Below are 12,863 nucleotides of genomic sequence, written 5' to 3'. Positions count from 1 at the left end.
GAAGATCTTCCTCTCTGTCTCTCCTCTCTGTATATCCGCCTTTCCAATGAAAAAATAATAAAAATAAATTTTTAAAAAAAAAATCTAGAAGAATCGAGCCCTCTATTGTACTTCCTCTTAGCCATTTCATGTTCTGCAAGGGGTATCTGTGAAATATATATTCTAATCAATGTAACCTGATGATACCACACAGCCAGATGTGTAAGTCATCATGCAGTATCCATTCTGAAAAAGGAATGGGTCCTTAAAAATTCATGATAAGAAACTTAAGAAGGGAGAATCTGAAGGAACCTGAACCAAACAGTCGTAGGGGCCTGCAAAAGGTAGTGGTGGGGCGGGGGTAGTTGATATCCACACCTGCTTGCATTAGAACAGCTGGAGGGTTCTTCATTAAGGCAGAACCACAGGCACCAGGCTGGTCTCCAAACACTTAGGCTGGAGGCTTTGGGCTTCCAGAAACACACAGCTGATGCCTTACCAGAAAGCCAGCATGTTCATTTCATCACATCCAGGCCAACTGAAAGAGGATGCTTGCAGGTGATGGCCCAAGGCCTGAGGTTTTTGACTTCTCTTTAACATGCCCCCAGACAAATACTAGGAAGTTGATCCTGGAACCCACGTGTTTCACAGCCTCCCAGGGCACAGTGCAGTCCAGCCTGAGGAACAGCAAGAGCTGGAGCGGTGCTGGGCTGGCCCCTTCAGACGACAGCATCTCAGAGCACAAGCACATTAATACTCATTCTCATCTTCTCACTGAGCTCTAACTAAGCATGGTTGAGAACAAGGGGCACTCAGGCATTTGCATTAACACAGCTTGCAGTGTGTGAGAGGAGCCAAGGTGAGAGGAGCATACTTGGACTTGACTCCAGGCCACACTAAATACCATAAGGACACAGGAGTTGCTTCTGGGCCTGGACATCCCCAGTATGACAGCAGAGGAAGGACAGGGAGCCAGAAGCAGCTGCAGCTCACACTGAAAGCAGCTCTGTGTTCACGGACACTTCCTGTCACTCACAAATAATGCTGTGAGCCCTTGATGCTCACAGCAGCCCCATGAGCAGGTGCTACCCTCATTCCGATCCTACAGATAAGCATGTCAAGGCACAGAGAGGTTAACAAACGTGCTCAAATCACAAGGCCAGTAAGTGGTAGAGATGGAATTTGAACTCAGCTCATCTGGTTCTGGAATCTTCATAACTGAAACATTTATCCTATGGCTGAGAGGATCCCAGGAAAGTTCCACTTCTCTGTTGACACACAGAAGTATCAAGTCCTTAAAATATGTGGAAAGTGGATCAAGAGTCAAAAACTGCAGAGCCCTGTGAAGAGTTGGGATTCGCAGCCCCAGAAGTCCAGAGTGCACTGGCAATTGTCAGGGCCAACTTATCCAGACGGTGGGTTTTTGGGGGGCCCTGCAGAGATAGGGCATCCCTCGGGCAAGGCCAGCGGGCAGATCCCCACGCCCCAGAGGCAGCAGTGCTGACAGAGAGACAACTCCCATCAATCAACAGCCGAGGGCCAGTACCCAGGACAGCCCCATGGGATAGTCCAGTGACCACTGAGTGTGGACAGGAGAGTCCAACGGAAATGAGATTAGCCACCAGAGATCTGATGGTGACATAATGTTATGCTGGCCTTTGCATTTTACAGCTGGCACAAGGTTTAGAATATCAGTCAACACAACATGCTGTTGTAATGTACATGGAATGTGCATTTCCCCTATCATTACCATTCTTCATCAACACGTTTTGCAGGCTATAACAGAGACCATCTACACACGTGTTCCCCCTTGCTGATCTTTAAATTGGCTTGTTTTAAAAAATCCATTTTAAAATGTATTTGAGAGGCAGAAAGACTGACAGATTTCCCATCTGCTGGTTCACTTGCAAAATGCCCACCGCAGCCAGGCCTAGCTAGCTGGAAGCCAGGAGCTACAAGCAGAGTCCAGGTCTCCCATGTTTCTCCCTGACTGTCAGGGGCCCGATGGCTTAAGCCACTGGACTAGGAACCAGTCCAAGAATTGAACATAGGGACTCCAATGTGGGATTATAGGTGTTTTAATTACTAGGCCAAACACTTGCTTCTAGATCGGTTCCTTTTCACTCTGATGGATAATAACCATCTTCTCTATTTTGGTAAAGTGGATCTTTGAAAAAAGCACAGGTGGTAAACAGTTGTAGAATTCTTGTTCTCTCAATGACTGAGCATCCAAAAGTCCAAAATCAGAAACTCTAAAGCTTTAGATTTCTTAATCAGGGATGTTCAAGTGATCAAGTCTGTAATTATTAAAAAAAAAAATCTCAAAAATGCCAATACCAGAAACACTTCTGATCCCAAGCACCCAGATAACGGAGAGTGGGCCCACAATCCCAAGGAATTAAGTTCCATAAAAACTAAAACTTATTAGCAGTATTATGTGAGAGTACTTCAAAAGCTTGCAGAAAAAATGGAATTAAGAGACAAATGATGGTGAATTTTTTTTTGGAATCCAGTTTTTCAAAATACAGATATGTTCAGGAACTTTTTGAAGCTCCTTCATACAGGGTCATGATTTCATGTCACCCAGAATAGTATTCAGCAGTTATTCTCAAATATCCTAAAATAGGATAGCACATCTGTCTTTCCCATGGGAATATCCAGTCCTTGAGATGCCTGTTGTGATCAGGGCCCAACGTGTAGTAGCTGCTCACTGAATCGTTGATTGAATGAATGATTCAAAGACTCAGTGTGGACTAGGGATGCGGATCTGTGTGCCTTCCAGGCTGATGAAGGCGCTTCCATGTCCATGGCTTTTCTGCCTGCTGGCACCTCATCTCTTACAGCCTTCCCCTTACAACATTGCCAGAGCCAAGAGGAGAACACTTAACCAAGGAAGAAACTCATCTGATTCTTTCTGGAGGCCCCGAGCTAAAATGCAATTCCACAGAAATGGAACAACCGAGAGAACAATCTTTATGGTGTGCAGAGCACTGGCCACAGACTGCTGTTGCTGGGAGCCTGCCGGCCGCCCCAGCTGCTCAGCAGCTCCTTGGATTCCCTGAGGCCTGGCTGCCTTCACCGAGGTGAATGTGTGTTCAGGTTCTGCTGCTGAATGCAAGGTGCCTGGCAGATACACCCTTTTGGTCCACTTCATGGCTAACAGCCACAGCACACAAGAACGAGCCATCTTACAGAAGCAAATGGAACAAGGTGCAATTTAACAAAGAGAATAGCAAGTACAGAATTCAGAACTTAGATTGAAAATCCAAATTCTGAAAGTGATAAAAGTGCTATTTACTGTAAAGAAATCCACCATGGAGAACAGCCTTGAGGTGTCAGAATCAGCATCATGTGCCTGGTGCATGCACTCTGCTCTCAGGATCAGGCTGTAGTCTCCTGGGGATGCCCAGGGCGGGCACAATGCCCAGCAGAAGGTAGAACTTGATAAAGAGGTGCTAAATAAATGCTGAAAATGAAAAAGTGGAATAGCAAGGCCTCTCCAGGTCTACTTTTTTTACATCACCTAGTTTTGTCATTTGCCTTCCTTCTTTCAACAAAGCTGCTCTCTTACCTGATCTCTACTTAAACCAAGAGCCCAACTTTATCCAATCCCATTCCCTCCCCCCCCTTCTTTTGCTAACAACTAGAATGGTGCCCTCAGCCTGCGAAAGCGCAGTTAGTTGGCTCCTCTAGTTCTCCGGCCTATTTCTGTTCTTAACAATTAGGCTGTCTATTTACCAAGAGGTTATTTGTGTTGGTTCCCAAACCTGTTTATGTCAAGTGTCCTCATTATTCCCTTTACGTAATTTAATTACATATTATGTATACTAATGAAATATCTGTGTATAAGGAAAGAGCTTTTGTTTCTATAGGTTGAGTGTTTTGGAAAGACTGGGTGAAGATGAGAATGTGAAAAGATATGCTGACAAATTAGGGGCAGGCCACACAATTCTAAAAGATGCTGGTGGATAGGGAAATATTCAGGTCCCAAGAGATTTAGAGCATTGGCTCTGCAGGTGTCTAAATTCTCATGATGCAGTCAAATCTAGAACTACAGAAGATGCAACAGAGGGGTAACTGATGCAAGTAAAATGATGTAGAGTGCCTATACACAAATCTATGAATCCTAAAACAAGAATATCAATACACACACACACTCTGAAAGGCAGAGTCACACCAAGACATTAATTTTCATCTATTGGTTCACTTCTCAAATGCCCACAATGGCCAAGGCTGTGCCCGGCCAAAGCTAGGAGCCAGAAACCCCATCTGGACCTTCCATCCGGGTGTAAGGGACTCAACCACTTGAGCCATCACCTGCTGCCTCCAAGATGCACATCAACCACTTGAACCATCACCTGCTGCCTCCAGGATGCACATTAACAAGAAACTGGAACATTGTGGGTAGGGGAGGGGGATAGGTGGCAGGACTCAATCCAGGCATTCTGATACCGGGCAGGTGCCCCATTGTGCCACAATGCCTGCCCAGAAATTCTCTATTTTAAGTATTTCAATTTCATTGAAAAAAAATGCTAATAAGTGCCCAACTAAAGTACAACTTACAGTTTGAAAGGACGCTGACCTGATCCTATTTCTTCGTTTTATTGATAGGAATGGAAAGTTCAGAGAGACTCAAGGTCTCACAGCCAAGAAAGTGGAACTATCATTCTGGATTCCACAACAGCACAAAAAGCAACAGATAAGCACATTTTCCTTTGCAAACAAACAGAAGATGAAACGTGGCAGTGGACAACAACGATGAATCTCTCATTCTCCTCGAAGTGTTTGCAAAAGCGAGGACACACAGGTAGCTGTGATTTTATCCTCACACACACCAAGTCTCCTGTGTGACAGACACATATCTGGAACAGGTGAACTAAGTACCTGGGCTGAACACGTGAGCATTCTAATTTTAGACCAACTTCTGCTCCATGTGGGAAAATGTAGACAAAGGAACAGGGAAGCAGTTTGCAGTTGCGAAAAGCTTTTGTTAGATGAAATGAGCACTAACCAAGGTCCCTTCCCTGTCAGCTGACCCAGGTTCTACCTGTAGGCCAAACAAGATGACCTCAGAGACTGTCCTCCCTCTGTGTACCCCCTGCCCCTCACTCCCCCATCTAAACTCCCATCTCAGCAGACCAAAGCCCAGGTTTCCTGTCAAGGCCTGGGGACCAGCTCCCCAAGTAAGCTGATCATAGTGCCGGTCGCCGTGAAAAAACCCGTGTTATTTCCATATCCTGTCAGCACCCGCCCTGAAAATCTAGACAGTAATCAAGCAAGCCCTCTCACATGCCCCAGTTCTGGGGGGCATTCCTGGATGCAGGTCAGAGGCAAGAGCCGAAGTGCAGAGGGTTCAAGAGCTGCTCCGCAAGAACCTCAGAGCACGCCCTACATCCGGGACCTGGGGAGGGTGGGAAATTGAGTGGGCCTTCTCCCTTAATACCCCCCTTTAAACATGAAGGAAACAATATGGAAAACATACATACTAGTATTATCCACTTTCCTGTAGCCCTTGAACCTTCTTACCCTAATTAACTATGTAAAGATTGTCAAAATTAAAAAAAAAAATTTAAAAAAAAGAGCTGCTCCGAGCAGCCAAATCATGCAAGGCAGGATCCCAGAGGGACGCCAGGTGCCTGAGCCAGGTCCTCACCACACCCCGTGGGTCATCAGTGTGAGTCTCACGAAAATACCAGAACCAGATGGGCGGCCTGGGAATGGTGAAGCACTTCTGAGGGTTAAGCAAGCAGCCGCCTGACAATTTGTGAACCACTATGGTGCATTCTGTCCTTTTACAGGGCATTAAAAGTGCCTTTTGAAGACAGGTCATGCATCCTTCCTTAGGAGGGTGTGACAGCCCTCTAGAGCTGTAGGTGCTGCCACCCTCAGCTGCCTCCTGTGCTCTGTCAACTGACAACCAAACAAAAAAAAAAATGTCCTGGCCCCAACTCCAGACTATTGATTTCACTCCCATGCCAATTCTTTCCTAACTCATGGCACAGAGCAGGCAGCTCAGGGTAGCCCTACCATGCTGATGTTCTTTGGCTGGGTGGGCCCCAGCAAAGCAAGACAAGGAGACGGCTTGTGTTTTTCTATAGTCCCAGCAGCTGAGGGGTTAGGACCTGAATGAACAACAGAGAATCCATTACGTGGCCATCACCCTCCAATTTCCCAGTCATGGTCCCTGCCACTTGATCACCACAATACTTCCTAAAAACCCAAAGACGGCTCAGAACCCTTCACAATGCAATTCCCTGAGCACCATGTGAGAAATCTTACAGGCTCTTCCTGATGTACAGAGCAACAGATGAGGAAACCAATCCAAGCAAGAACCAGATAAGTAAATCCTCTGCAACTTGAACAAACCAAGTCCAACTGGGCTTACCATCCAAGATTCTTGATCTTTAGCTTATGGTGCCATATCCCTCCACCATCCCACTCACAGTAGATATCTAGGAGGCATCTATTAATGGCAATGCCAATGTCCTATAATTCTGATATCACCTCCATATTTGGAGGATCTAAAAGAATGGAAGAAATAAGCCAAAGAAACCTTCTTAAAAAGGCCAACAATAACTCAGTTAACAAGAGGATCAGTCCCATATTCCTTGAAGACTATGCACCACCTGTGATTGGCACATGGGATTTACAGTTTTCTCTCCATGGAGCTCCATGAAAGTGCTGGGTTTCCTCTCTGAGGAGGCCTGCACCCTCCAGCTCCTGTACTCAGAACGCATGACTTCTAGCTTATTCATTATTCTTTCCCATACTGGTCCAGTCTTAGAGTGAAGACAACTGCACATTTATATCATAGATAAAGCCCTTACCTATCTTTGTCCTATTCCCACCCCCCTCTTCACACCTAAATGGATGGTCCTGCAGTTCAGTCAATGAGCTTGCTAACATTCAGAGAAAAAGGAGTTGGTGGGCTCAGGTGTGAATGTCACCCAGGTAACATTTATCAAGAACTATTAAAAAAAAAAAAAAACCTGTTCACCTGAAAGAAATGCCTGGAAGTAGCGAACACCACATGAAAACATTAAAGTGTCACAGAATCAAATCTAGCATCCTCTGCCCTCCATATTAAAAATCAATTCCTGATACTACTGTTAGCGTAGAGCCATGGTTATGCTTTCAAAAGCACTTACCTATTATACATATTTAATGAAGGGCTCATGAGTGAAATAAGCGCTGCTTTCAAAGAACCTGGCAAAGGGAAAAATACAAAAGGCAGGGAATGGCTGAAAGCAAAGAATAGCAGACTGAAGCTAATGTGGGGTATACGAGGATTGATTTCACTATTCTATTTTTCTGTGGATGATTATTACCACAATGACAGTAAATAATCTTACTTACTAACTTAGCCAACAGCTATAATACATCCTTACTCCAATGTTGGAATAATGAATGTGGCTGATGGGGAGTTGGACCCTGGTTTGAGCTGCTTCCACCAAGGATCTCAACTTTGGCTGGGGATGAGGGGAAAGGCCCACCAGGGTCCAAGCAGACTTCTAGGAGACAGAACAGCTGTGAGAGAGAGAGAGAGAGAGACAAAGAAGCCCAGATCAGGCACAAACCCCAGCTATGGAGAGGTGACTCTGGGTAGTCATTGCCATTTGGACCGTCTCCCAGCCTAGTCCTCTTTGGGCTCAGTCTGGATCCCCCAGCAAAAGGCTTTTTCCTTCACCTCTAAGTTCCGCAGCTAAGTGATTTGTCTAGCAGAGAGTAGTTCAAGGGACTCACAGGCAGCAGCCAACACTGGGAGCTGCAAGTTCCACCTGCTTTCATTCCCCATCCCACTCCACAGTCTGTCACAGGATGGTGTGGCTTAGGGCAGGGTCCTGATGGCTATTTCTGACCACATGCTGAATTGAGTGACAGCGAACCTCACAAAGTGCCAATGTCAATGTTATAAGGAGGAACGTGGGACCAAAGGTTGGACACTACAGCAATGACAGTCAATCACTTCTGGATAAATGCTTCTGATCTCCTCAGATCTTCCCTGGAGGGACTGGCTACCCAAGGGGTCCAGGCAGGGGATGCGCCAGGCCCCTGAGGGAGCAGGCTTAGGAACAACATTCCTTAGCCCTTCTTGACCTGTGTAAATGAATGAAGACAGAAAGGAAGGAATCGAAGAACCAGGAAGGTCTCTTTCTCCCCAGGGAAGGTAGCATCAGCATGCGCCTGTGCAATGTGCCACTTGAACAAAACTCAGAGAACCTGGCTCTCAACTTGGCCTACCAGGTCCAGGACCTGGATGGGCTAAGAGGACACTGCAAGAGAGCCAAAGAAGCAGCCCATCTGGCTTTACTATCCATCTGCCTCAGTTTCTCCCAGCTTGGTCTGGGAGGGTACAGGAAGAACAAGGACAACGCAGGGAGCATCTCAACCTGTAGAAACTCCCAGACAAGTGGTGGACCTAAACTGGTCCAGCATTCAGTTCTCCCAAATGTTATCCATGGGCAAGGGTTGCATGGGTTCCCAGAAGGCAGATCACGGAGATCTCTATAGCAGGAGCTATAGAACAGCCTGGGAGAATCACCAAGTTGTCCTCACACCCTCACATCTGAGCCTGTCTAGGGTGGAGGGTCATTCAAGAATGAGGGGGCTTCCAATAAAAATAAAGAGGGAGTTTGTGAGGGGGGGGGAATGTTGGCGTTGTAGCGTCGCTTTGAGGGGGGGCTTTTTCCAATAAAAATAAAGAGGGAGTTTGTATTAAAAGATCAGGGGAAAATGGGTGTGATTTACAGATTGTGATAAATTAAAGATGCTACTGAAGGGGAAAGCCAGGCATGGAGTAATGGGGAGCTCTGTATGGTTCTACAATTTTTCTTTTTTAAGTTAGAAAAGAAAACGAACGTATAAAGTGATGACAGAGGACTGCCTCCTGGGAACCCTGGGGAACCCTGGGTTCCAGGAGCACAACTCTAGGTGAACATATTCTTGCCTTTCCACTTCTAGGACCAACAAAGTCTGGCATGGAAGAAGAGAGCCACTTCCTCATGGTCCATCAGGGAGCACCAGGTGGTTTTTGGGAGCCATGAGGGTTCAAATACATCAGGATGTTAGCTCTGGGGAATGGGAGGGAAACGATGAGGCCACACAGGCAGTGGTACCCAGTGGGAATGACAACATCCTCTCCACTGGAGTCAAAGGAGACCAAAGCACCAGGGACACTGTGTGTTGGTTAGAGAATCTACAAAAACTTTTGAACTGTGCATTCCACTGAGATCTCCCTGGAATAACCAGCAAGACACAGTGAGGGGCTGCTGCAGCAAAAGAAAAAAGAAGTCAGGGGAACAGACTCCATGCTAACAAGGGAGCCATGATGCAGCAGCCTCATGCCTCACTAGTGGAAATCAGTGTGATTCACCTGGAAGTGAGAGCTGGCACTTGGTACCTGGATCTTCAGTGCATTTAGTCCACACCTGATATCCATCCCAAAGGGCAACAGGGGAAGCTTCAAACCAAAGAAAGAGCCACTAGGCATGAAAACAGAGAATCACAACTTGAAAACCCCTGGGGCAAGGGGTATGGAATCACCCATTCCTGTTGTAACGGCGCTTTCTGACATTTTATAAGGAAACATTTCAGGACGTTCCAGCAACATGGAAAAATGCACAAACCAACACCCGAGTTTCAAAATCAGGAATCCAAATCATTTCCTCACTAGGACTAATCCTACAAAAACATTAACTCACACAGACCAAGGCTGAGAGCAACATGCACCTGTAACAGCAGGTGCTTCCCTCTAACGTGCATTCCTGTGTGGCTCGCCTCCTGCACTTCCCAAGCTCCCCAACATGTAGATCTTGGATCTTTACAGTGCAAAAAAGGAAGCTCTTATCTAAATATCCAACCATAAACCAGAAAACAACTGAACAAAGCTAACCAGGCAGCTGCCATCTAGGCGGGTTGGAAATCTGGGTCTTAGAGGTGAATTCACAGGTGAGCTGGAAGGGTGTGGTGAGTGCTGAGTTCAGGGGTCTTGCCAGCCCCACTCAACCAGCATACCTGCCTACACAAGTCATCTGAACCCCTGTTGGGAAGAACTGCCTGCCTGTGGCCTACAGTGAAGACCTTGCAGTGAGCAAAGGGCCCAGGTGCAGGTGCGCCCAATGGGCAGAAAGCCAGGCAGGGAGCTCCGCAGGTGAGAGCAGCGGCTTCACAGATGTGGCCCTGTCTGCTCCCTTCACACAGCCCACACACCACCCACAGCCCAGAAAGGGCTGGACTCACCGCTCAGGGGCGACGTGCTGTTCTCCAGGGCTTGGCACACAGCCAGGACAATACCTGTGAGGGGAAGAAGAGACGGGAGGTGAGAGTCTACCAGGCAAACAGCTTTCTAGGGGGTTCCAGAAGGGGCTATGGTGGCTATACTACCTGCAGGCCCAGCACAAATCTAAAACAAAGCCTAAAGAACAAGGACTAAAACTTTTTGTCCTTCCAGCATCTCTCTCTCTCCACCTATCATGGCATTAAAAAAAATACCTTATATTAAAAACATTTATTTATTCAAGAGGGCAAGATAGAAGGAGAGAAGATGACTTTCCATGGGCCAGGCCAAAGCCAGGAGCCAGGAACTCAATCCAGATCTCCCACATGGGTGGTGGCAGAGAACCAACTATATGGGCCATTACCTGCTGCCTCTCATGTTGGCATTAGCAGGAAGCCCAAGCCAGGGGCCTGAGACAGAGATGGGAGCTAGACGATATGGGACATGTGCATCTCAACCAGTGTCTCAGCAGACAGGCTAATCACATGCCCTCAGTTTCATAGTGGAAAAATGCACAGAACATAAAAATTTTCCCTTTGAAATCATGTGTAAGTGTGCATTTTTCAGTACACTTGCACTGTTGTGCATGTTACAGTACTTGCTATGTGCTTATTCATGTCACTGCTCTCCTTGAGGCAGGAAAATATTTGCAGGTTGGCAATGGATCCCTCACAAGCTCACGGTGGCCCAGTAGCAAAGTGAACAAGACAGCAAGGGGCCCACTGACTGCTGGGTTGCACAATCCCTGTCCTGGGGCAGCAGCTGGATGCCCCATCTCCAGGAGGGGAAGTAAATTTGGGGATCTGATCTTCCTAGGTACCTCCTACCCCAACCCTAGCTGGATGGGTCACCCCCAAGGGCATTGTATCTTTTACATCAGTATGGTATGTGCTGGGTACTTGGACGAAGAGAGGCACGAAAATGGCAGAAGTCAGGCGCCACTCTGGGGCACCCAGACTCCAAGCCTGCAGTGCATGCTCCATCACCTCCTACCTGCCAAGGCTTCTCTTACAAGACACAAATCCTGAGTTAAAATAATGTGGATTTTGAGGCTGCAACTGCCAGGCAGGGAACCCATGCTTACATCCCTTCTGAGCATGGGGCACTATGCAACAACCTCTCAAACCAGCTTTGCTGACAGAGAGCCCTCCTCTGACGCAGTCCCAGAGGTTTCTGAAAACACAGCAGCCACATCCAGCGAGGAAGGAACCTCCCAGGAGTTACGCAATTGAGATGAACTCAACTAGAATGACTTCCCCAAAGTACAATGTGCAAAGATTCCCCAGTGTCCACACAAAGGGCCTGGCACAGGATTAGCCTGGAAAGGGGGACAAACCCAGTGAGGTCAGAAAATGAGCCTGATTCTCATGCTTTCACTACAGGGGATCCGTGCAGCCCACCACTCCATGGGCTGTGAAGGCACCTGCCCTTTGCGGTATAGACCCCAAAGCCACAACTCGAAGGAAAATACACGCAGGTGAAATGGATAAAGCAGTGTCTATGACTTTCAGCCTTTGAAACCAGACACATCGTTTAAGAGCCCCTGGCAGCTTTTCCTGGAGGCCTGATGTGACCTCCCCCAAGACTTCAGTGTCCTGAATCACATGCCTGGGCTAGAGCTGGAGATGGGGGCAACTAGTGACAGCACCTTCATCTGCCTCGAGCCATTCTTGTTGCCAACAGATGCTCTTTGGAAATGCAGCTCTTGGGTCTCCCTGGATATGTTTAAAGGGGCAGTGTGTAATGCAGACATCCAGTGTCAAAAGGAGGCTTACCTTGCTTCAAAGGAGTTAAACATTCAAAGCTGGAACAAGGAGATGGATGTGTGGCCTGGTGGTTAAGACACCTGTGTGTCTCTTTGGAGTGCCTTGATTTGACAACCAGTTCCACTCCTGATTCTAGCTTCCTATTAAGGCAGATTCTAGGGGGCAGCAGGTGACAACCCACAGGGCAGGCCAAGAATGAGTTCCTGGCTAATGGCTTTGGTCTGCCCCTGAAGCTGTGAACATTTGGGGAGCAACCCAATAGAAGGGAGTACGTGTTCTTTAATTAGATCAGAAAACAAAAACCCTAGGGACTGTCATGTTCTGCCTCTCCTGGCACTGCCACAAAAGTCTGGGCTTGGCAGCCAGTGACCCGAAACGATGGCAAAGGACAAGGATATGGGAGATATTTTGCGTGCCTCTCCCGGCAGGCGTGACCAACCTGTCACGAACTGTGCCAGCACTTAGGCCCGAGTCTCACAGCTTGTTCGCTGTCACTCCGGGTGAGCAAGGTCCCATTCCTGGGCTGCACACTGACGTTAGCTGAAGCAAAGCCGAGACAGGAAAACAAACAGCCTGCAGCCGGGCGTGGTGGACACCAGCTCTCCGGGGAGATGCGGGCGAGTGAGGGCGCCATTCTGGCATGCACCAATCCCAGGCCCGGTACTAGGGCTGCACAGGCATCAGCTTGTACAAGCCTCAGAATAGCCCCCAAGCCTTACACCTCTCAGCCTCCTGTTCTTGTATGCAGCTAGCAGAAAGAGCTGACTGGATGGAGGCTGAGAGAGGCTAAGAAACGTGCCTGAGCTCCACAAGTCCAATTCAAACTCACATCAGTCCAGTGC

The 12,863-nt window shown here is 47.6% G+C and overlaps 1 protein-coding gene across 2 annotated transcripts in view; it reads right to left on the bottom strand.

The window, feature by feature from the left end:
* The window catches only part of TGFA (transforming growth factor alpha), an 87,149-nt gene that overhangs the window by 44,107 nt on the left and 30,179 nt on the right, over positions 1–12,863 (bottom strand). For both annotated transcript variants that reach the window (XM_040993247.1, XM_040993248.1), the window contains exon 2: positions 10,219–10,272. In XM_040993247.1, coding sequence (XP_040849181.1) covers positions 10,219–10,272 — 54 coding nt within the window. The remainder of the gene's footprint in view (positions 1–10,218; positions 10,273–12,863) is intronic.

The sequence above is a fragment of the Ochotona curzoniae genome, unplaced genomic scaffold (assembly GCF_017591425.1).
Source record: "Ochotona curzoniae isolate NIBS_2020 unplaced genomic scaffold, NIBS_Ocur_1.0 contig_883, whole genome shotgun sequence".
NCBI classification, from domain to species: Eukaryota; Metazoa; Chordata; class Mammalia; order Lagomorpha; family Ochotonidae; genus Ochotona; species Ochotona curzoniae.
Note: the sequence above shows the minus strand (reverse complement) of the source record. Positions and strands in the feature narration are given on the sequence as shown.